At 38.8% G+C, this 25,240-nt stretch overlaps 1 protein-coding gene across 2 annotated transcripts in view; it reads left to right on the top strand.

The window, feature by feature from the left end:
* kdm4b (lysine (K)-specific demethylase 4B) overlaps nt 1-25,240 on the top strand; it is a 406,075-nt gene that overhangs the window by 126,727 nt on the left and 254,108 nt on the right. The window contains exon 7 of one of the 2 annotated variants that reach the window (XM_080213068.1): nt 18,253-18,302. In XM_080213068.1, coding sequence (XP_080069194.1) covers nt 18,253-18,302 — 50 coding nt within the window. Of the gene's footprint in view, nt 1-11,662; nt 12,896-18,252; nt 18,303-25,240 lie in introns of those variants that run through there. The other variant, XM_080213069.1, reaches the window with a different exon arrangement.

The following is a 25,240-nucleotide window of genomic DNA, read 5'->3' as shown; positions in this document are numbered from 1 at the left end:
GTGTGTAAGCATCCACAAGAAGATCATCGTTACCAGAGAATGTACCACTTAAGGCACATAGTAAAAATGCGGGACTGCCTTGCTGGAATGCCCCACAGCAGCTACTAATCTCTGACTATCGGCTGTGGTACAACGTACAAGACTTCATTCGTTTTAAGGTTATTTTTAGAAGTGTGTACCTTTTTTTATTATTGCTTCCTGCCTCAGCATGCAGTGTCGAGGATAGGGCGCTGAAGTTAGTAACTTGACTGACTACTGTGCAATGATTGACTAGTCTTATTGTAAGTTGATTGAACAACACTTTGGGAAGCTCTGGCAGTGTACATATACTGCAAAAAAATTCCTAACGCTGTCATTACTGGATTGTGCCTTGCCTTTGCAGCGATGGCATTTTATGCATGTCAGCAATCATCAGAACGAGTTTATTCACATGGATGAACTTTCAGTATGAGCAAGAAATTATGCATTTTAAATTCCTCGTCTTCACTTTTTGGTAATTATAGCATGTTAAAATACACATCGGCTGTTTGTACAACCTCTGTGCAGCCACTGTGAAATTGGCTTCTTCTAATGTACATGACTTGGTTTGAAATAGCACTTCAAAGGACTCTTATCAAATACAAGATTGTAACTTTTGACTAACAACCGAAGTTCAGTGCATTAGGATCTGTGTGCGCATCTGTGTCTCTTTAATGTGAATTGACTAATTAAAATCGCCAGCTTTGAAATTTTTACTATTTAATTGCAAGATGCCTAATTGAAGCAGCAATTTATGTAAAAGAAAATTATTTGAGTAGAGGCTTGGTCAATATATTCCCTTCTTCTTCCACTTACAAATTCAGTTAGTATCCTGGATAGAAGTTAATTCAAAGCATTAAAAGGAGAAAACTCGCAGCATCACATGCAGCAAACTGCTGGAATTTAACTTGCAAAGATTAAAAGTATTAGCTTTAAAATAAACTAATTGTATTTTGCGAGAGAAACATTGTAAGTGGTGAACATCCCAGATTAAAACCAGATACTGTAGATTGTGGGCATACATGTCAATCCATTAATTTGGCACCAAAATGCATGTTTAGACCTATACTTAACATATAAGTCAGCTCTAATTTTTTAAGCTAGTAAATGCCTGTGTAGAGCTCGACTTGCATTACAAGTCATCAATTTTGCAGTTCAGAAATACATGTTTAATGTTCTACTTGCCTTATAAGTTGGTGCAAGCTGGTGATACATTGCATGAAGATGCGCAGAAGTTTGGGATATTCAGAGCAGACCATATATGGTGATTGACAAACAGAAATGGGTCCCCTTGCAAAAAGAAATGAAGTATGAAGCTGTTTTCAAGCTTAATGTCATAACATTTGCTAACTTGTCAAATAATTGTACTGCAGTGAGGAAATGTGTCATTTTTACAGCAGAAATTGGGCTCTAGAGATCAGTCTACTGGGCTACACCCATCAGCAGCAAAAAGTGAGGATTTAAAGGAGCCCTGCAGCTGTCAGAACTCAGTCTGAGCTTCATGGGAGCTCTTTGCTGCCTCTGTGCCCAACAGAGATCACGACCCATAGTTTGGGAATTCCTGATGAAGCTGCTTAATGGAATGAAAATATCTAGTGTTAAGGCATAAAACCAAAATTGTTTAGAGACCATCAAAAGCTGCCATATTTACCAGTTTCTAGCAATTCACCATGAGACAGCAGCAAAAGCATGAATACTTATTATGTCACATTGGCAGCATGGATAAAGTGCCCCACCAATTTTGGTATGCCCATGACCATTCTAACTGCTACAGAATTCTCCATGAGCAGAATCCCATCATATATCGATAAACATGGCTATTAACCCTTAATAGTTTGAACATTCCCAGGCTAACTATTGCAGATGATTGATATTTCATGGGTTGTATCTGATACAAAAACAAACCTGGTCCATTTTGTTGGCAGGAAACCCTTGCAACAATATGGAAATCTTTACATCAATAATTCTGTATGATCTAAGGTCTAAGAGCACTATAATTTTATGCCCAAGAAATTAGAAATCCAGGAATTTGTTCAGGGGACTAATTGTTATCTCAAGAAGTTGGCAAGATATTGAGAACTGATTTGGAACCAGAGCTCACATTTTGTTGCCTTAACCTTTGGTAAGGACTTAGCTTTCGAGAAAGTTACAATAAAATGAACCATTCAAAATGTACAGGAATGCGCTGCTTTGGAAACACTAAGGTTATGCGACTAGCGTTTGCTGAGAGAATGCAGTTTTGTGCGAAGGATGAGTGAATTATTTTGGTGCTGGAGGTCAACAAATCCTCCTTCCCTCAGGACCCTGTCACTTGAAAGATGTTGGCGTTTACGTTTATAATACAAATTCTCTATAGCAAAAAGATTGCTTTGTCTTTTGGTTTTTCTTTAATGATGAGGTTAGCTTTAGTGAACAGAAAAGAATCCCATCAACTTGATCTCCAGTTCATGAATCTTGAAATGATTTCCATTCAAGAAGAGAAGGAGGGTACTTTTGATATAGTGAGACAAGCAAATTGCCTCAGAGCAGATAAAAGCAGACTTTGACGCAATATGACCTTCGTAAGTTTGAATAGAACTAAATAACGAGAAGCCACTCCACCCCATCCCTTTACTAATGCTGACCACACACAAACACTTATTGCCATAAAACATGTGAAAAGACTTGAAGGCAGAATTTATCTTGATCTTTCTGATCAGAAATCATAAGTTATAACCTTTGCCATGGCCGGCACTAAATTCTTTTTCATTGGTATGCTCCAGTTTTCAATTTCATGTATTTGGCTTGTGAAAAACAGTTCATCTATTTCATTGTATATACTAGGTAAGAGCGCAGCAAGCGAAAGCATGGCTGGATGGTTATACTAGGTTATATGTGTGCAGATTTGATGAGGTTAAAGCTGATTTACCTTGGGAAGGTTTAGTAAAATACTTTTTAATAAGGAAAGTGATTTTTCTTCCTGGAAACCTGTAGGATTTAATCATCTTAAGCGGTATTTCAGCTTAATGCCAGACAGTAAAAGTACTCCATTGTGATTTCATTTCAGAAATTCTTTCAGTTTTACTGCCATTTTATTTTTGGGATCCATCATGTAGATAGGATTAAAAAGTGTGTTTGAGAGAACTTGCAGAGTGGCTTCTCCCTTAATTCTTTGAGAAACCAAAAATCAGTCTGTTCAAGTTTTGAATATACTGTCGATGGAGTATCCACATCTTGGGGTAAGGTGTGCCAAAGATTCACATTCCCCTGAATCTCTTCAGTCTTCATCCTGACATGTTGACCACGACCCCATCCAGGGGAAACAATCTCTCTATGCCTACTCTGTTAAGCCCTATCTTGTATCTTGCAACAAAATCAGTTCCTGTTGCTTTAAACAGCACAGAATATAGGCCCAATTTACAGAGTCTCTTAGCAAAGGACCTCATCCTAGATGCCAATCTAGTGAAACTTGCCTGTGTTGCCACCAACTCAAGTATATTAGATATAGAGACAGAACAGTGCAAGTGTGGGTATCACTAAAGCCTTAAAAAAAAAATTGTAACAAGACTTTATTATTCTTGTACTCCCAATTCATTTGGAATGAAATTCAGCATGTCTTCCTAATTGCATATTAACTTTCTGTATTCCTTGTATAGGTACATTCAAGCATGAATGTTAAAAAAATTTGAGCTTTGACAAAGGGTCATCTGGACTCAACGTCAACTCTTTTCTCTCCTTACAGATGCTGTGAGACCTGCTGAGATTTTCTGGCATTTTCTCTTTTGGTTTCAGATTCCAGCATCTGCAGTATTTTGCTTTTATTTAAAAGTTCTTGCCTCGTATAAATATTCTGTTTTTCTCATCTAACTCCCAAAATGAATAACCTCTCATTTCCCTATGTTATACTCTGCCATCCTATTGCCCACTTAACCTGTTCCCATATCTTTGTAGTTCTTTGTACCCTTTTCATAGCTTATGTTCTTACCTGCCTTCTGTGTCAGGGTTTTCCTATTACCAAAAGAGGCACTAAGAGATGACAGGACAAAACTGCAAAAGGGTGGGTGTGGACGGGGAGGTTATTGTCTGAAGAAGGCTGTCACGTGTCTAATTTGTGATGGGCATCACTGGAGCACTGCAGCAGGCCTAGGATGGACATGAGAATCCAAGACACAGGGCAATTTAAAGTGGTGGGTTCTTTGTGGTTCATTTTACTCTTCCTCTTGTGAAAGTTGAGATACAAGCAAATAACTGGTTATAAAATCCCTGATGTCCTTTGGAGAAAGAAGTCTGGTCTACATGGGACTCCAGATCCATAGAAGTGTGGTTGACTCTTGAATGCCTTCTGAAATGGTCTAGCAAGCACTCAGTTCAAAGACAATAAATGCTGGCACAGCGAGCAATGCCTTCACCTCGTGAAAGATTTTTTTAAAAAATTGGATGGCACAGAGAAGCTGTTTCTGCTTGTGGGGAGTACAAAATTGTGGGTCACTAATAAATCCACAATAGAACTCAGAAAAAACTTGTTAATCCAATGGATAGTGAGAATGTGGAAATCACTTTCTCATGGAGAAGTTGAGACAGGTGGCATAGATGCTATTAAGGGGAATCTAGGCAAGAGAGTAAAGAATGGAATATTACGCAGGTAGACTTAGATTTAGATGAAGTGGGATGCATGGAGCAGACTGGCACAGAAAAGTTGACTTACTGTAAATCATACGTACTTCAATCTGTAATTCTAAGTTAATTTTCTCCCCTTTTTTATCACTATTTCATATCCAACTTTGGTCAAGAAGACAATCTGCATCCAGATTGAAATCTGATGTGTTATATCGTATATGATGGTGTGGAAGAGAGGGATGGTTTCTTCTAATCTCCAGTTTTACTCAGTTAATTTTAGTCAATATCCAAGTGAAATATTAAGTGGTAAATTCATTTGTGATACTGTGCCATTTTGAACAGGAAGATTTGGGGTTCAGCACATGATCTGTGGTCAATTAATTGATCTCAGCTGAGATCAACAGTTAGAAAAAAGAATGAAGTAATTTGCCTTTGTATTGCATGTTTCATGGCTTTGACATGTCCCAAAGTATTTTATAAGTTAACTAGTTTTGAAATGTTGCTACTTGTATGGTATGAAATGGAGCTGCTACTTTTGATTTCTTTTCCAAACCCTCTTCCAGTGTAAGTATGTGGGAGGGGGTGACTATATGTTGGTGGCTGGAAGTTAGTTCTGTGCTTGGTTTCCCCACTACCAAGCAGTTTGCTGGCATCCAATAGCTAAGAACGACCATTAGATGAGGTGGTTAAGGACTGTCAGTGCCTGTTTAATAGTACCTCAGCATGAGGCTTAGTTGAACAAAATGGCTTGTTGAGCCCTTCTATCCATAGGAGACTGCCAAAAAAGAAAATCCAATGTTTAGTGTCTTGGGAGAGTTGCTGGATGAATGATTAGATAGGCTGAACTTTGCAAACAATTTGTACTCTAGAAATTCTGATTCACTTGTTAACTGCTATTAAATTATTAGTTAACTGATATTTAATATAGATTTAGTGCTGACATGTTCAGCTCTGTTTCAAAGAATGTCACTTGTCATATCTAGTTTTATGTAAATTGTGACTCTGCTGACAATGAATTAGAGTCTACTGAACACATTGGGAAACATTGCAAGTGTATTTTGACATCCGCCTCAAGTCCTTAGGACAGTAGTTTGCCTTTGATTGCAATGGTGCATTGCCCTGGTGTTGCATAGAAGCTGGATGATGTTTTTTGTTTTCCAATTTGCCAAAGGTAATTGGCAATTTAAATTGGTGGGGTTTTTTTTGTGGTTCATTTTACCCTTCCTCTTGTGAAAGTTGAGATACAAGCAAATAACTGGTTATCATCTATTGCAATACAATAGGTATAGACAAAACAGTTTCTTTTTCAATCTAGCTGAACAAAGCTGCTTATTGAGCTGGTACATTCCAGAGGAGTAGAGGAGTGATTTAAAATTTAGCTTCATATGCCACCGTACCATTTTGAAATATCTCATTGTGCTTCACATAATTACTTACTTTGAAGTACAGTGAATGTAGTGTTTGTAAACTGGCACAGTTTGCTCCCAGCATTATGTTGTGAGATTAGATCATTTAGGACGGAGATGAGGAGACATTTCTTTGCCCAAAGAGTGGTGAGCCTATGGAATTCATTACCACAGGAAGTGGTTGATGCCAAAACATTGAATGTATTCAAGAGGTGGTTAGATACAGTACTTTTGGCAAATGGGATCGCAGGTTATGGGAGAAAGGAGGATTAAGCTATTGAGTTGGGCAATCAGCCATGATTGCAATGAATGGTGGAGGAGGCTCGAAGGGCCAAATGACATCCTCCTATCTTCAATGTTTCTATGATTGCATATACCCAGTTTGTCATTTGAGGAACTTAACTCCTTTTCTTATTTGCTCTTGCTGGGCAATAATTCCATCAGTAGCAGGTTATGTTGCTGCTCTTCATGTGTGAGCTTCGGTAGGGAATATTTAACTCCTGACCAATATCCAGTTGAGTCAATTTCTATATTACAACTAAAGGCAAAATAAGCTGGAAATCTGAAGAAAATCAGAAAATATTGGGGATCCTTAGCAGGTTAGGCAACATCCAGCAAAAAAATTGTAATGAATATTTCATATAAAACTTTTGTTCACATTGATAGATGTTTTTTAGAATTTTGTTCATGGGACATGGGTGTTGCTGCCTAGGCCAACATTTATTGCCCATTCCAAATTGCATTTGAGAAGGCCTTGAACCACTGCAGTTCACATGATATAGGTGTATCCACAGTGCTGTTAGGAAGGGAGTTCCAGGTTTTTGACCCAGCAAGGAGGAGTGGCAACATATTTCCGAGTCAGAATGGTATGTGACTTGGAAGTGGTGGTATTCCTATGCATCTGCTGCACTCATCTTCCTAGATGGTGGTAGGTTAGGAAAGTGCTGTTGAAGGAACCTTAGTGAGTTGCTGAAGTTCATCTTGCAGATGGTATGCACTGCTGCCACTATGTGTCGGTGGTGGATGGAGTGTCAGTCAAGCGGACTGCTTTGTCTTGGATGGTGTCATTTATATGGTCATTTATATGGTCCAGTTCAATTTCTGGTCAAGTAGTAACTCTCAGGATATTGATTGTGGGGGATTCAATGGTGGTAATGCCATTGAATGTCAAGGAGAAATGGTTAGATTTTCTTTTCATTGGAAATTGCCATTGCCTGGCACTTGTGTGGTACAACATTAGTTTCTGCTCATCATCCTAAGCCTGAACGTTGTCCAAGTCTTGCGGTATATAGACTACCTCAGTATCTGAGGAATCACAAATGGTACTGAATATTGTGCAAACATCTGTGACCATCCCTACTTCTGATCTTATGATGGAGGGATGGTCATTCATGAAGCAACTGAAGATAGTTGAGCCTAGGATACTGCCCTGAGGAACTCTTGCAATGATGTTCTGGGACTGAGAGATGATTGACCTCCATCAAGCACAATCATTTTCCTTTCTGGCAGATATGATTCCAATTGGTGGAGATTTTCCCCCCTTATTCTCATCGACTCCAGTTTTGCTTGGCCTAGTGGTGTACTTAGACACTCCCTCGAACTGGTTCAAAATCACTTTCTCAGTTTAGTGTTCAGAGTGGATTGTGTGATCTGGTTCCCAATCTCTACATGGATAAATGTGATTCCCTCATCTTGGCAGCAAAATGTTAGGTTGGAGTTATATGGGATTTTGTAATGTAAAAGCTTGTGTGCTGGCTTATGGAAGGTGGATGTCTAGAATCCGAGTGGCAATGTGAAAGCAGTTTCCCTTGGGCATTAGTGCGCTACGGGGTGCATGTCGTTTGGCTATTTAATATCTAGGAAATGTCACAGGACTTAGAAATGTCAAAAATATTTAAGGAATGATGGCTGGGACCTCCCTTCTTCTCTGCATTCTTTACATTGAGATAAGCTTTCAGGTCAAACAAAATGAAGTATTTTGAGGTATAGGTTGTTGATGGTGTCAGTGATATACAGATTGACCAGGGTAATCTTTCAGTAATGAATCCTTTAAGCCCTCACTGAAAAGGAAGGGGGAAAATAGTCATTAGACTTTTGCGTGTGTTTTGGTGATTAAGGTGTTTTCAAAAAAAGGTTTGATTGGCTATTAAAAATCTGAAATATATAAAGCCTCTTTGGATTAATATTAATATTAGAAATGAAGTAAGATATGTTTGATTTTGAAAAAAATTGATGGATTAGAAGAAAAACTAATTTATTGTTCCAGGGCTTTTGTGATTGATGTAGTAATCCATTTCTACAATACCGCATTACCTTAATTACAGTTGGTAAGTGCTAGTTGTAAAGATAAGATTAACACAGGCAGTGAGTCTTGAAAGTTGCATATGTCTGAACATCAGTGTCCATTATCTCTGCCTCCAGATTGCTGAAATAGTGCCAGATCAGTTCCATTTAGTTCAGGAGTAACTTTTCATTACAAAAGGGGCGAGGGAGAGAACAGGCAAAAATGTAAGTACCCCTGCTGAAGGTTTACATCGAAGCTTATTTTAATAAAGTTGTTATTGAGAGAAAGGACGAAGCTTGTGCTTGCAAAAATATGCCTTTGTTCCCTGTCAGTTTCAAAACTGGACTTATGAATTTCATGGGGGCACCTGCTGTCTCTTCAGTGAGGAGCAGTTTAAGTTTTGGTTTAATTTCACTAAATGCTGGTCAATTTCAGGGCATTTTCTTTGTTCACAAAATGCCAAATGATCCCTGACTAATCAAGAGTGAAGAGAAACTGTCCTGACACAGATTAGTAAAATTAATGGATACATATTCGATACATGGACAATATAGTGGTGCTGTGGTTAGTTAGCACTGCTGCTGGATTGTGTGATCTGGTTCCCAATCTCTACATGGATAAATGTGATTCCCTCATCTTGGCAGCAAAATGTTAGGTTGGAGTTTTGGTTTAATTTCACTAAATGCTGGTCAATTTCAGGGCATTTTCTTTGTTCACAAAATGCCAAATGATCCCTGACTAACCAAGAGTGAAGAGAAACTGTCCTGACACAGATTAGTAAAATTATTGGATACATATTCGATACATGGACAGTATAGTGGTGCTGTGGTTAGTTAGCACACTGCTGGATTGTGTAATCTGGTTCCCAATCTCTACATGGATAAATGTGATTTCCAATGCCGAGGACCTTGGATAACTGCCTGTGAGGAGCTTGCACGTTCTCCCCGTGTCAGCATGGGTTTCCTTCAGGTGCTCCAGTTTTCTCCTGCAGTATCAAGGTGTACAGGTTAGGTGGATTGGCCATGTCCCAAGATGTGTCGGTTAGATGGATTAGTCATATTGTGGAGTTATGGGGATTGGGAGGAGGAAGACTGCCTGAGTAAGATATTCTGTCAGAGTCGTTGCAGACTCTGTGGGCTGAATGGCTACCTTCTGCACTGTTGGGAATCTCTGATTCATACTTGGCAGGTACATTGCTGAAACATATTAGAGTTTGAATGGCTTTAACTGTGACCAAGAACAGAAGAAACCAAAATGTTAAAATATGTTAAATTGTTTTCATAATGTTTACAAGATGTATAAAATTTATTATTGTTTAAAAAAGAATTTATACTCAGTTCAAATACAATGTGATAATTACTAAAAGAAAAAACTCATTCGTTTAATTCGTACAATCTATTTATCCTAGCTCTTTTCTATGTTCATTTTTAAAATGGAAGATCATTTTAAGCATGTAAATCATATAGTCTTACAACACAGAAAGAGAACCTTCAGCCCATCATATTTGTGCCAGCCATCAAGTACTTGTCTACTTGAGTCCTATTTTCCAGCATTTGGCCCTTGTATGTTATGGTATTTCAAGCGTTCAATGTTGTCTGGGTTCTTGCCTCTATCACCCTTTCAGGCAGTGATTAACATTTTTATTTTGAAGTGGAAACTTTTTGTTGAAACTATTGATGAGAATACTATTTAAGAACTGAGGGGAAAAAGACCTTAATAGCTGGAAATTGAATGGTTCAGCAGTTTTGTGATGCAGCCTGCTTACATCTTCCCCTGTGTGTTGAGCTCCGATCTTGGCTGTAGGTGCAAGGTGCTTTCTCAGGAAATCATTCCAACCATTCACTGGTCATTCCAGTGAGATTGGTATTGGCAAAGGCTTAGGGGGAGATGTTTGCCTGTCCTAAAGGGGAGGATGTTTGACTTGAAGGGTGGAAGCCCTTCTAGAAATGCAACAGAGGGCATTTTTGCATTGCACATTTTGGGTATTTAATAAGAAAGGAAAGAAATTGACAGTGCAATTTTTGTTTCAGAGCAGTATTGTAGGTGAATGTTTGCATAGGTGTCTCAGTCTCTCTTGCAGGTAACGGAGAAAGCATCCTCTTGAAGCTTCAAAGTAAGGAGGATAGTTTATTTCCTGCAAGCCTGGTTCTCAGGGATGGAGACACAGTGATCCAAAGTCCGGCAGAAAGCTGTTGTGGGTAAAGCTGTTTGATGCTCGGCCTGTAAAAGCATTCTGAGAGGGGAAGAAGGGGAATCAACAGCTGATGGGCCTTCCTCACTATGTTTCGAATGTTGTTGCTTTTTTGTCCATGCAATATATAGTCATTTATCACATTTTTTAAAAAAAAGCCTCTGTGCAAATTGTGCAGAGGATAAGTACTCAAGTTCTATTCTAACTTCTTTGGAACGTATATTTGTTGTTTTTCTGATTTATTTTACTCTCCTTTTAAACAAAAGCTTTAGATAAATGATACGTTCAGAAATTCACACTTCCCAACTATTTAAGAAAAACTGTATAATAGCGTAGGAGTTTATTACTACTTTCGATCAAAAGGTATACTACTTTGTCGTTTGCCTCGTGTCAAAATCTGTAATCAGCGGATGCAGATTATATACAAGAATATTACTATATCACAGTTCAGAAGTGGAAGAGAATTCAAGCCAGGTTGATTAATTATCAGTCATATCCTAAGAAACTAAGATAATCTCAGATTTTTTTCTTTTTAGTGCAGAAGGAGGCCATTCAGTCCATCAAGTCTGCACTGTCTCTCCGAAAGCACATCTTACCCAAGCTCACCCCCCTTGCCCTATCCCCTTTCCCCTAACCCCTCACCTCTCATGTTTACCATGGCTAATCCACCCAACCAATGATCTTTGGATCTTAGGAGCAAATTTAGCATGGCCAATCTACCTAACCTGAACATCTTCGGCCAGTGGAACGAAACCAGAGCACCTGGAGGAAACCCTCGCAGATACGGGAAAATTGTGCAAATTCCACACAGTCACCCAAGGCCAGAATTGAACCTGGGTCCTTGGTGCTGTGAGACATCAATGCTAACCACTGTGCAACCACATATATGTTAAATGTTAAATGTTTTAAGGCAAGGATAGATACATTTTGAACAGCTGAGAGATTAAGGGTTATGGTGAGCGGCCGGTAAGTGGAGCTGAGTCCACAAAAAGATTAGCCATGATCGTATTGAATGGCGGAGCAGGCTCGAGGGGCCAGATGGCCTACTCCTGCTCCTAGTTCTTATGTTCTTATTTTGTTATACATGAGTTACAATAACCCAATGTTAGAAAATATCGGCCCAATCTGTAGATTGTTGATGGTTAAATGAGCTGCTTTGTTTTTCAGCAAATGGCACCCATATATTCATCATCCCAATGGCCCCAGAGCTGCCACTTCTCTAGAAGGAAATAAAAACTGAGCAGGAGTCTCTTTGCCTATCTGATGCTACTTGCCTGCCTCTCTCTGGCATCTGCCCTGTTGTGTCCTTTATATGTCCTATTTTTTTTCAGGAATCAGGCATGTTTAAGTAATTTATATTTGTATTTTCGGACATTAGAAATAAGATTTTGCTTTAAGTGAGTTTAATTTTGTGTTTGTGTGTAAGAAAGAGGTAAAATTTTAGTTAGATTCATGGTAAACGAAGGTGCTTGCATATCTGTTGGGTTTGGTTTGATTTCAAACTGTGCCTACATTGTGATTAGAGAGATTATGATGTGAAAGTAAACGAGCTTTAAAGAAAGTCTGGGCTATTGTTTAGCAAACAAAGGCCAGGGTTAGAAAGAATTTTTAAGTTTCATTTAATCTGGATCCAGTAGCAGTTGGAACTAGGTAGCTAGAGAATAAGCAGCTCTCTCAGAAACTGCCAGAAGCAGAGAGGGAGGCTAATGAAAGGGTGGAAAGCAAGTCCTAGAAACTATAGAACACATGGTTCTAGAAACTGGGGAATAAAAGAGAAAGACTGAAGTCAAATGGACAAAAGAACTGGAAATTGAACAAGGTACTTGAAAGAGACAGAGAGGCTTCCAGTTAAAGATAAAACTGATTGGGGCAGGCTGGTAAAGTTGGCTAGCAAGAAGTAATCCTGAGGATGGTCATGCCGTAATACAGCCTGTGAAGCAGTGATGTTCTTTTGGCATGGCTGGGTACCCGAGAGATTGTGTGGAAGCTTGAATGCACGTGGCAATTCAAGGCAGAGGATAGGAGAGATTGAAATCCTGAAACTGACCTGTGGTGAAGGTATTTGAGAGAAAGTGATCTAAGGTGTGTCTTCTTAGAGTGGAGCTTGGAAACACTTGTGCTTCCAAGTTAGAGGTCCAGTGAGACCACTTGGTTTACAACGTGATGAACATCTGGGAGGATTGGATGAAAAATCCACAGTGATTGCATTGGAGTGATGACTTCCACCTGATTTCTGATAGGGTGTGTCTGACCACAGTTGATCTATTGTTTTACAGTGACATTTCAAGAACAGTTTAGAATAAGATATACTCTAACTTTTGTTATCCATGAAAATTTGTACGTCTGGGGAGATGTAGGTGGGGTGAAAATATATTGTTGTATAGTCAATCTTTCCATGTTTAATAAAGGTTTTGTTTTTGTTAAAAGCTAATTAGTGGTCCTGACTCTGTTCATCTACATTTCCAGAAAAATAAGTTATGGGGCGGCACAGTGGTTAACACTGTTGCCTCATAGCGCCAGGGATCCAGGTTCAATTCTGGCCTCGGGTGAATATCTGTGTGGAGTCAGCACGTGTCCCCATGTCTACGTGGGTTTCTTCCAGGGGTTCTGGTTTCCTCCCACAGTTTAAAGATGTGCAGATTAGGTGGATTGACCATGGTAAGATGAAGGGGTTATGGGGATAGGGTGGGAGGGCTGGGCCTCAACAAGATGTCCTTTCGGAGAGTTGATACAGACTTGATGGGCTGAATGGCTCCTTCTGCACTACATGGATTCTATGATTCTATGGTCTGTTGAGCCACGATCCCTGTCCTTCCTGTCCAGTAATAACAGCAGCTGGGACTGTAATAGTCCCTTCTTTCTTGTATTTTCCATGTGCATTATTTGTTCTCACTCTCTTGCTTCTGTACTTCCTTGCTCTTTGTTCTTCTGAGAATTATTTTTCTTTCTCACCCTTGTGATTCTGTGTGCAATCTGTATGCAATTTCTCTGCTTCCAGAAGATGCCAGTATGTCGTTCTTGAAAAACTAAAAGTGAGTACAAGGATAATGTGGATTTTGTGGTATTAGTAAAACATTATTAGAACGTTGTTATTGAAATTTAGTTTAAAAAGCAAACTTGGGCAAGGCTTGTTCCTTGGTTATGTCAGGGCCAGACTCATCATGTAGTTTTATTCCACTTGTTCCTAAGAAGGCAAGCAGTTTCAATTTTTTGTGGCCCTAAATAATAAGTTTCAGGTAGATACCTCAATTGCCATTTTCCTTTGTCAGTTGACGCTAAGATTTGTTTACATTTACAAATCATTCACATTCCACGAAAGGACTGATAAAGTAATATTTTCATATCTATTAACAACCATATTTATTTTAAAAAGATTATTACAAGCTCATTATTACCTTGCTAACAGTAACTCGATTCTAAAGTTGTGCATTTGTAGTAATAGTGAATCCATGAATAAATGATACATTTATCTTCGGATGATTAGTCTGCATAACCCCTAATTTGTAGGATCAACAAAAACAAATTCGCATGTTTTAAAAGCTAATCCTAGTGATCTATTAGAAAAAGTGCCTTCTTTATTTTACTTAGACCTACAATGAAGCATTTTTCTGAGTGAAACAAGGAAAGTCTCTATTTCCATGATGTATAACAAATTGTTTATTCTTCAGCAATGGACCTGTTTGTATCAATGCTTATGTCATACCCACATGTTCTTTTTTTTGATATATTGTTCCTCTGTTCGATTGCTGTGTTTTATTTAGCATTTTACATGAAGACTAAAACACCCTTTTTATTGAACTACATCTAGGTAATAAGCTGTATTTGTCTGAGTAAACACCATTTTGATTCTTTGAAAATAAATGAAAATCTTAAACTTGAGTAACTTGGTTGACTGCATGTCCCCTCTGGCTGGGAAATATATCTTAGACCATCTTGTTCTTCTGTAACATAGCATTGCAGCCTGATTAGAGAGAGTGCATCAAGAGTCTGATAGGTGGATGAGATCTTATGTCTCAATTCTTTGTTTTAGCCTAACATTGTTTGGAAAGTTTCTGAAATGTAATTTGTTTTGTTGATTTCCTCCCTGAGGAGGAAACATGAGTTTAAAAAATCAACAGCAAAGGTGCAGGCTGCTGAATTGTCTCTTGATGCTGCTTATCTATTATTTGTAGTGAAAGTGCTGTGTACTTTCTACCTTGCAATGTGTCCCTTCTGCTTTCTGAAGTTTTGGAGATCAGGTGAGGGTTCATGATATATGAACGTTAAATTTCATAAAAAGCTTCAATCTCTGAGAAATAGTACAATACCTTTATATCTGTGCAAAGTGCATTCTGGTTTGTAGGGAAGAGATTCTTTGGCATTGAGCGCAAGATAAATATCTTGTGTGAAATGCATAGTTTTGACTTAATAATGGCCTTTCTGCAGGAATTGAGAACTATTCAGAGAGCTGGCAAATAGTAAGTAGCTCCTTTCAATACAGCGGCCCTTTTAGCTGACGATCTGATTTTGATTTAGGAAGGAAAAAATATTTGGTTTCTTTCTTTTCCGGGAAGTTTATCTATTCTCTTACTTATTTTCAAAATGCAAGCATTGTATGTAACATTACCATACCGATGGCGGGTACTTTGGTTCTTTCAAGTGAATTCTAAAATCATTTAATTATTTCTGCTTTTGCCTGAGAGGCACAGTCTATTTTTCTAATGCAAAGAAACCATTTATCTGCATTCTGAGCAGCCTCGGCTCTTGAGAGGATCAGCCTGCTGTATTTGGGTTTACTGCAATCTGTGTTTGAAAGTCTTCAGCAGCTTTTATACTGGCAATTGTTTAGGTCAGAGATTGGTGTCTGGTAGCTGACTCCTGACATTTACATTCCAAAATCCAGTTCCCTTACCTAGCGGCAGCCTCGTAGGCCTGTTTTTTTTTGGAGTGATAAGGGATTAGCTTTTAACAGTGTGACACCAGGAAGCAGCTCTGAAATCCGCTGGGATAAAAGCGATTTTACGTTCCACCCCCAAGAGGCATCTAAATCATTGCATAGTAACAAATGAAAAGTCTTCTGTTCGGAGCTCAAGTAGAATCAAGAAAAAGGTTGATTTTTGGACCTTAAACCTAATTCAAGTTTAGTGCATGTTTCAGCCATGTCGGTATTCCACAAATGATTGGATGCGATCTGTTAATCGTATCGGTTTCATAAAGGAACTTGGATTCTCCATTCTCAGATAAAAGCTGTTATTTAATTTGAACTTGGCTAGGTAAACTATTAACTCTCCAGACTTATAATCCAATGTTAATTGGTGTTGCTTTCATTAGAATGGTTAGCTGATTGCAAGATTTGACCGGCTAATGAGGGATGTTGGAGAATGGAATTACCTGGAGAATGAAATGTTAATATAGCCAAAACCCAGAATTTGATTTGAAAGTGATTGTCAAGTCCTTTTGAATAGCTCTATTGTGTAACTTTCATTCTTTTTTTGCACTTGTGAAACTAATACATTATGGAGTGAATATGTGACAGCTACAAGCAAGAGATAATCAGTATCTCCCGAACTGAAGTTCAGTGAATAACTTGAGTTGTGGCATATAATTTAAGCTTGCAATTGGGGTATTTATCATATCTCTCTGTAAACCATGACCTATTCAATTTAAATATATAATGTTAAAAGTAAGTTTAATATTAATGCCCTTTGGGGTGTGGAAAGTATGGAAGCGTTATGCCTGTGCTTTCCAGGTCTCACATTCTAATATATGTTCCATTTATCATGAGCGTAAAAGGTCTTTTCATCCCTTAGGGTGGAGTGTCATATTATCAAGGAAGCTCCTGCCAGTTGCCTACTCACCATTGACATTTCTGATAAATTATCAAGGTGGTTACTTTGAGATCTTTATCTATTGTCTCCATGTGCTACAGTTCACAGTAAATAGAAGAACACTTCCTTCTGGCTCAGTGGGTAAATGCACCATATGAATATCAGCAGTGTACAGAATATGGTAGTTTCTACATTGTTCACTGTAACTAATCTCAGCCAGAAGTGCTAGTTCTGAATCCAGAATTGGCCACAAGGCTTATACATAGAAGAAAAAATTATCCAATGTGTCTGGTCTTCATTGCACTAACTCTGTATGTTAATGGCAGGCCTGGTTCACTTGGTGAAGCTTAATCTTAGAAGTGCACCCGAATGTGTGATGCTGCCTTCAGTGGAGAAAATTGGAAGAGGCAAAAATAAACTTAACAGGCACTTGTAGTCCAAGCTGCCACACTGTAGTTTCCCAAATCACATACGTGAAACATATGTATTAGGAGCATGGACCACTTGGCCCCTCGAGCCTTCCCTGCCATTCAATAAGATCACAACTGATTGAATTTTAACCTCAACTTCACACTCCTGCCTAACCCTGATAACTTTTCACCGTCTTAAGAATTCGATCAGTTGTGATCTTACTGAATGGTGGGGAAGCCTTGAAGTGCCAAGTGGTCTATTCCTGCTCCTAATTCGTATGTTTCGTGTATGTGATTTGGGAACTACAGTATGGCAGCTTGGACTACAAGTGCCTGTTAAGTTTATTTTTGCCTTTTCCCATTTTCTCCACTGCAATTTTCTGCAACCTCTCACTGTTTAGGTAATATGTTTTTTATTCATCCTTACATTTTCCAACATTTTGCCACAGCTTTGCCTGCTCACCTAACTTATCCCTTTGTAACTTCCTTATGTCCTCTTCAGAACTTGCTTTCCTATTTACCTTTGCATCATCAGCAAAGAAAGCAACCGTGCCATTGATCTCTTCATCCAAATCGTTTATATAAACTGCAATGGGTTGAAGCTCCAGCACTGATCCCTGTGCCACACCATTTGTCACATCCTGCCAACAGAAGTAACCCATGTATGCCAACTCCTTGCTTCCTGTTGGCTTGTTAATCTTCTATCCATGCCAATGTTACCCCCTACACCATGATCTTTTATTTTCTATCAGAATCTTTGATGTGGCACCTTATCAAATGTCTTATGGAAATCTCAGTACGGTAGATCCACCAGTTTGCTTTTATCAACAGCACCTATTACTACTTCAAAAATGTCTAATAAATTTTTTATTTCCCTTTCACAAACCATGTTAACTCTACTGTGATTATCTTGAATATATCTAAGCATCTTGTAATAACATCTTTAATAATAGCTTCAGCCTTTTTCCTATGACAGATGTTAAACTAACTGGCTTATAGTTCTCCTGCTTTCTGCCTCCCTCCTATTTTGAATAATGGAGTTACACTTGTTATTTTCCAATCTAATAGAACCTTCCCTGAATCTTGTGAATTTTGGAGAATTAAATTAATGCATCAATTGTCTCACTTGCCACTTCTTTTAAGACTTGGGGATGAAATCCATCAGGACCTGGGGTCTAGTCAGCCTGCAGTTTCAACAGTTTACTAAGTACCATTTCCCTGGTGATTGTAATTTTCCTGAGTTCCTCCCTTCCAATTCTTGCTGTTTATGGGATGTTACCTGTACCTCCATACTGACGACCAATGCAAAATATTTATTTCAATTTGCCTGCCATTTCTTCCTTTTCCAGTTTGCAATAGATGATTGTGGATCAGTGTTAACGTTTGTGCAGCAATCCTGTCAAAAACTGTAAAATTTGCAGAAGAATTCATTCTGGGCTGCAGTCAAACACAAGGCTATGTTTGAATGCACAATGTTTATTGTCAGAACTTTTTCACCACTTTACAAGGGGCTGACTTGATCTGTTTCCATTTACTATAGGTATGCAATACCCCCAGAACATGGGAAAAGGCTGGAACGACTGGCAAAAGGTAAGCAGGCAAAAATTGGTATTCATACCAAAAATGAGCAAATATGATACTTTTGTGAAAGAATTTCATAGTATATAAATATATATTCTCAATTATCTTGTATCCTTCAGAATATTCATGGAGTCAAACAAAACCACCATAATTGACCAGATCATATATGAAGCAAGGAATAATAGCCTAGCTAGATCAGAATATGGTGAATGTTGGATATGATTGCTGCTTAAAGCTACAATGAATCTCAAAATTTACATGGTCACTTAATTAACTTTCTCAAAAGGTTGGCATTTTCTAACTGTTGAAGTCAGTGCACAAATTACATTATAGAATTGCTACAGTACAAAAGCAGGCCATTTAGCCCATTGAGTCTGCAGAACATCTCACCCAAGCCATCTCACCATTAATTGAATTCTTCAGTTAACATGTATTCCAAAATACACATTGATAGCAGGTAATGCTGCCGGTCATGTTGATGTTTTGTGACCATTAGAGTTGACCAGTTGTTGGTAAATGCTTTGATCCTGAATTGATATGTTCGTGCGATGCACATTTATTTGAACCAAAAGGGCAAGCAGCAGCATACTCTTCAACCTATCCTTATTGAGACCTGGAATCTAAATCCAGAATCAAGAATTAAAACATTCAACTTGATGTGAGATCATGTGCAGAATGCAAAATAAAGAGGGAAAGGAGCAGCAGACTTAGAGGGAGGAGAAACAGAAAGCAGAAATTTTGTAAAAAAAATTACAACAATAATTAAAATCCACAATTGCTAATTTTCTGTGTCAAAGCAGTAGTTTGGCAGTAATTAACTTAGTATAAACCTTAACTTTTTCTGGCGTGTTTAGTGGCTATCTAGTGGATAAGTAGTGCAGCTTCTTAATTCCTTAAATGTATTTCAGTGCTGAGACTCTTGGCAAAGCGTGGTGTGGTGAAGCTTGTAGGGGAATAGGGCAACTTGGCAGGACTTTCTGCTTTCCACACTTTACTGGGTGTGCATGAAAGCAAATGTTGCTGTCTGATTTACTGAACACCAGTGAGTGCTGGTAGCTTCACATTAATATCACAGCACAGTCCTTTGGCATAGTCTTCAAATAAATGCCAGTCGATCTTCCTTTTGGAAGTTGTTGGCCTTGTTGTTTGTAAATTTAAATGTAATGCCTGATGATGCATATTGATGGATATTGAGGCAATAATCGCCTTTGAAAGGAAATTGGGTTGATTACTGAGGGATAAAATTTTGCAGGGAAAATGGAAAGGAGCAGAGAATTTAACTGAATCGAGAGCAAGTGCAGATTAGATTGGCCAAATAGCCTCTTACTGTGTTATACTGTTCTATACCCAAATGGAGAACCTATTTTAGGAAATCGGTGTGTCCTTTACAAGCAGCATGCACCATGCCAGAAATTAAAAAAGTTGTAGATTAATTACCCCCAACCGTCATTATTAAAAACTATATTTTGATCAAATAACTTCTGGTAACATTTTAAAGATCTACTGTTCTTTGATTCACATTGCTGCTTTTTAGACATTTAGCTTCTTTATAAACTGTTTTCCGTTGCCCAGTGTTCTTTATAATTTTTTTGCCATTGCTTTTGCAGCAATATACATTTCTACTCGCCCTATATATTTCTGAACTAACTGGCTGCATGTGGGAACACTGTTTTTGAATTAATGGAAAATTACCTACTAAATAGTTGGCCAGTAATACCATAAATGCTAGTTATAATCGATAAAGTAACTGGGTTAACTTTGTAGATTTCATCACTAGTGTTTGGTGGCTGTGGTCTAAGCCTGACTGGTGCCAGTGAGGTGCCATTATCACTTATGATTGTGCAGAGCTAGGTAACATAGCAGGGATTAGGACTTGAATCTAGTCTAGACTGTCAAGAAAGTCTCCAGCTGTAAGATTTATTTAGGAAGATCTAATCGGTCACCATTCCATTACCAAAGTGTGTGAAACAATAACCAAAGCTAGAAAAATTTTGAACCATAGAATTCTTACACTGCAAAACATGGCCATTTGGCCATCAAGCCCTCACCGATTCTCCAAACAAGTTTATTACCCAGCACCTGGAGGAAACCACACAGACACGGGGAGAACGTGCAAACTCCACACACTCCTGTATTCTGTATGCATTGGCAGTAACTTGTGATTCAGTGAGGCTACCTTGAGTGGCTGATGTGAGAAATTCAATTCTCTCACTAGTGCAGTAGTAAATACGGTTTAGAATTTGTAGTTGGGTATCTTCTTCAGACATTGAGAGCTCTATCCTGCAATGGTTTATTATGGATTACTTAATATTGACTGGCTTAAACGTATGAAAGTTTTCCATTACCCAACAGACATATCCTTTACTTTCTTGGCCACAAAAGTTTTCCAGAAATGTGCATAGAATAATGTTAGCTGACTTTATAATGACAAAGGTTATGGGGTATCATTTAAAAAAAAGCTTGTGTCCTTGCATGTATGTAAACTTTAGCAGCCAATAAAGAGCATTGTGCTCATTGTTCATTAATATGAAGCACATTCAGGTGATCGATATTCCACAAGACCATATGTTAAACTGCAAACAGTTTTTAAACAAATCAACTGAGGTTAGAAATTATTAGGAGATACATTAGTGGATGTAAAAACTGCAAAAAAGTTATTCATCTGATAAGTCTTGTCCTACCATCTTGTGAAAGGTGTTAGTGAATTTAAAATAACTGGGGCCATTCCTATAAAAGCAGAGGAATGTCACAAATGCTATTTATCAACAACACGGGAATGCTTAATCAGCTACGTTTTTGCACGTGAATTGCCGTTGTAAATTCTGCAGTTCCTCTACTGTCCACTATACAGCACCAGAATATGTCAGCATATCTGCTTTGACAATGCTCTTGTCACTTGGATGAGAAGTTAAACTGAGCTCCCACTTACTTTCCCTGATGGACATAGATCCTATGGCACTACTGAAGAATAACAAGGGAGTCTAGACCAATATTTATCCTTTAGCCAGTGTCACTAATACAGATTTTCTGGTTAAAACGGGCAACATGATGGCACAGTGGTTAGCACTGCTGCGTCACAGCTCTGTGTTAGATTCCCGGTTTGGGTGGCTGTGTGTGTGGAGTTTGCATGTTCTCCCTGTGTCTGCGTGGGTTTCCTCCAGTGTTCCGGTTTCCTCCCACAGTCCAAAGATGTGTGGGTTAGGTGCATTGGCTATGCTAAATTGCCCCTTGGTGTCCTGGGATGCGTAGGTTAGAGGGATTGGCGGGTGGATGTGTGGGGTTTTTGGCATAGGGCCTAGATGGGCTTGTTGTCGATGCAGACTCAATTGGCCAAATGGTCTCCTTCTGCACTGTAGGTTTCTATGTTTTCTATCTGCCCCCTTGATATTTGTTGGAGGTTTTGCTATGCAGTAGAAATGCTTTCCTATATTATGGCAATGAGCTGCATCTTGAAAGCACTTAATTGGTTATAAAGCACTTCAGAATACATAGGTCATGAAAGGCATTATATAAATGCAAATTCTTTTGAGTTCTGTTTGAGGCTTCCAAATGTGGGCCTGAAAAAAACTGATGTTTTCTGGTGAGCTGACCCAGGCATTACTCATGAACAACCTGAGACTATGGATAGTTCTCTGTTATGCCTCTGAACTGCTAGTTGAATTTGTCCTTAATGCAAAATTTTTCATGCAGAGACAAGCCCGAGGGAGCGGTATTGAATTAATTAGATAACACAGTTGACAGCTTATTTTATTCACTTTCATTTTTTTAAATACATCTGGCACTGTTTTATTAGGTGCAAGTTCAAGGTTTTCTGAGTTTCTCATTCTCTATGATGAATGCAGAATATTAATAGCAAAGTTTGAAAGTGTTTGGAAAGTGATTGAACAAAACATTGTGCAGCGCAGAGGAATGATTACGTACCACATTATCTCTGCTAATCATTCAAGATGGTGAGCTGTATTGTTGAGGACATTTAAACAGACTGTTCATAACGTTAAAAGAAATGCATCAGGCAGGCAGTAAGGGGGTAGCCGTTGTGGCAGATATAATTGAAAAGCTGCAATTACAAGTGCAAGGAGAAAGCTATGCAAAGATGACATGGGTCATGCACAGTTAACACCATTTCAGGATCAGGTAATTATAGGTCATTGCTGGAAATGTATTCTAAATGCATTACTTTAGAATTCATTTTAAAAGCTTGTTAATGAGTTTGAGCTCTGGTTATGTCGATGAACAGAAATAAATACATTTATATTTTCCATTATCATGATGTTGATATATCTCTGAACATTTACACTCTGGGATAGAAACATAGGAGGTAGGAGCAGGAGGAGGCCATTTCGCCCTTCTAGCCTGCTTTGCCTCTCATCAAGACCATGGCTGATCATCCAACTCAATAGTCTAACCCTGCTTTTATCCATAACCTTTGATCCCATTTACCCCAAGTGCGATATCCAGCACATTGAATGCATTCAATGTTTTGGCATCAATTACTTCCTGTGGTAATGTATTCCACAGGCTCACCACTCTGGGTGAAGAAATGTCTCCTCACCTCCATCCTAAATAGTCTACCCTTGGATCCTCAGGCAGTAACCCCTGGTTCTCGACTCCCCCACCATTAGGAATATCCTCCCTGCATCTTTCCTGTCTAGATCTGTTAGAATTTTATAAGCCTCTGAGATCCCCCCCTTATTTATCTGAACACCAGCAAAAACAATCCTAACCTAGTCAGTCTCTCTTCATACATCAGTCCCGCCATCCCCGGAATCAGCCTGTAAACATTTGCTGCACTCCTCGAGATCAAGAGCATCTTGCCTCAAAAAAGGAGACCAAAACAGCACACAGTACCCTAGGTATGGCCTCACCAAGGCACTGTACTGTTGCAGTAACACATTCCTGCTCCTGTACTCAAAACCTCTCGCAATGAAGGCCAATATGCCATTTGCCTTCTTTAATGCCTGCTGCACCTGCATGCTTACCTTCAGCGACTGGTGCACAAAGACACCCAGGTCCCCCTGCATACTCCCCTCTCCCAATTTACAGCCATTCAGGTAGTAATCTGCCGCTTTGTTTTTGCTTCCGAAGTGAATAACCTCATATTTATCCAAATTGTGTTGCATCTGCCGCTGATTAGCCCACTCACCCTCCCTGTCCAGATCATTCTGAAGGATTTCTGCATCCTTGTCACAGTTCACCTTCCCACCCAACTTGATATCATCTGCATACATTGAGGTGTTACATTTTGTTCCTTCATCCAAATCATTAATATATATTGTGAATAGCTGGGGTCCCAGCACCGATCCCTGAAGCACCCCACTAGTTACTGCCTGTCGATTTGAAAAGCATCTATTAATTCCTATTCTTTTTCTCTCTGCCAATCAGTTTTCTATTGATCTCAATAGACTTCCTCCAATCACATGCGCTTTAATCCTGCATGATAATCTCTTGTGCGGGACTTTGTCAAACGCACTCTGAAAGACCACATATACTACATCTACTGGTTCCCTCTTGTCAACTCCACTACTTGCATCTTCAAAGACTTCCAACAGATTTGTCAAGCATGATTTCCCCTTCATAAATCCATGTTGACTCTGATCCTGCCACTGCTTTCTAAATGCTCTGCTATAAAGTCCTTGATAATGGATTTGAGAATTTTCCCCATTAGTGATCTTAAGTTTACTGGTCTATAATTCCCTGTTTTCTCTCTACCTCCCTTCTTGAATATTGGAGTGACATTTGCTACCCTCCAATCTGTTCCAGCATTTATAGAATCCTGGAAGATGACCACCAATGCATCCACTATTTCTAGAGCCACTTCTTAAATACTCTGTGATGTAGATTATCAGACCCTGGGGATTTATCCATTTTCAATCCCATCAACTTTCCCTGTACAATTTCTCTACTTATATTGATCTCCCTCAGTTCTTCCCTCTCACTAAATCTTACGTTCGCCAACATTTCTGGTATCTGATTTGTGTCCTCTTTTGTGAAGACAGAACCAAAGTATGTATTCAGTTGCTCGGCCATTTTTTATCCCGATTATACATTCTCCTGTTTTTGCCTATAGATTTGTACATTTGTCTTCACCAACTTCTTTCTCTTCAATTATCTATAGAAACTCTTAATGTCAGTCTTTATGTTCCCTGCAAGCTTACTTTTGTATTGTATCTTTCCCTTTTTAATCAATCCCTTGGTTGTTCTTTGCTGAATTCTAAACTGCTCCTAATCCTCAGACTATTATTTTTCTTAGCCAATTTATATGCTTCTCCCTTAGTTTAGATACTCTCTCTCATTTCCTTTTTAAGCCATGGATTGGCCCTCTTACCCATTTGGCTTTTGTGCCAGACAGGAATAAACAGTTGCTGCAGTTCCCCCATGTTTGCCATTGTTTATCCATTGTCATCCCTTCAAGTAACTCTCCCCAATCTATCAAGGCCAACTCATGCCTCATATCCTCATAGTTTCCTTTATTAAGATTCAGCACCCTAGTCTCTGAATCAACCACTTCGTTCTCCATCTTGATAAAAAAATTCTATCATCTTATGATTGCTCTTTCCCAAGGAGTCTCCTGCAGCTAAATTGGCAATGATTCCCTTCCCATAACACAGTGTCTAGTCTAAGATGGGTTGCTGTCTAACTGTTTCCTCTAGATATTGGTCAAGAAAACTATCCCGTGTACACTCCAAGAATTCTTCCTCTATGACGTTGTGGCTAATTTGATTTGCTCAATCTATGTGCAGATTAAAATCACCCATGATCACTGATAGTCCCTTATCACATGCATCACTAATTTCATGTTTAATGCCATTCCAACATTCCCACTGCAGTTTGGGGGTCCATATATGACCCCCACAAATATTTTTTGCCCCTTGGTATTTCTCAACTCCATGTTGTCAAGAGCCAATATCCTTTTTCATTATTGTGTTAATTTCCTCTTTAACCACCAG

This window comes from Carcharhinus amblyrhynchos, chromosome 26, assembly GCF_965287045.1.
Source record: "Carcharhinus amblyrhynchos chromosome 26, sCarAmb.v2.hapA, whole genome shotgun sequence".
Lineage (NCBI taxonomy): Eukaryota > Metazoa > Chordata > Chondrichthyes > Carcharhiniformes > Carcharhinidae > Carcharhinus > Carcharhinus amblyrhynchos.
This window is presented reverse-complemented; position numbering and strand designations above follow the sequence as displayed.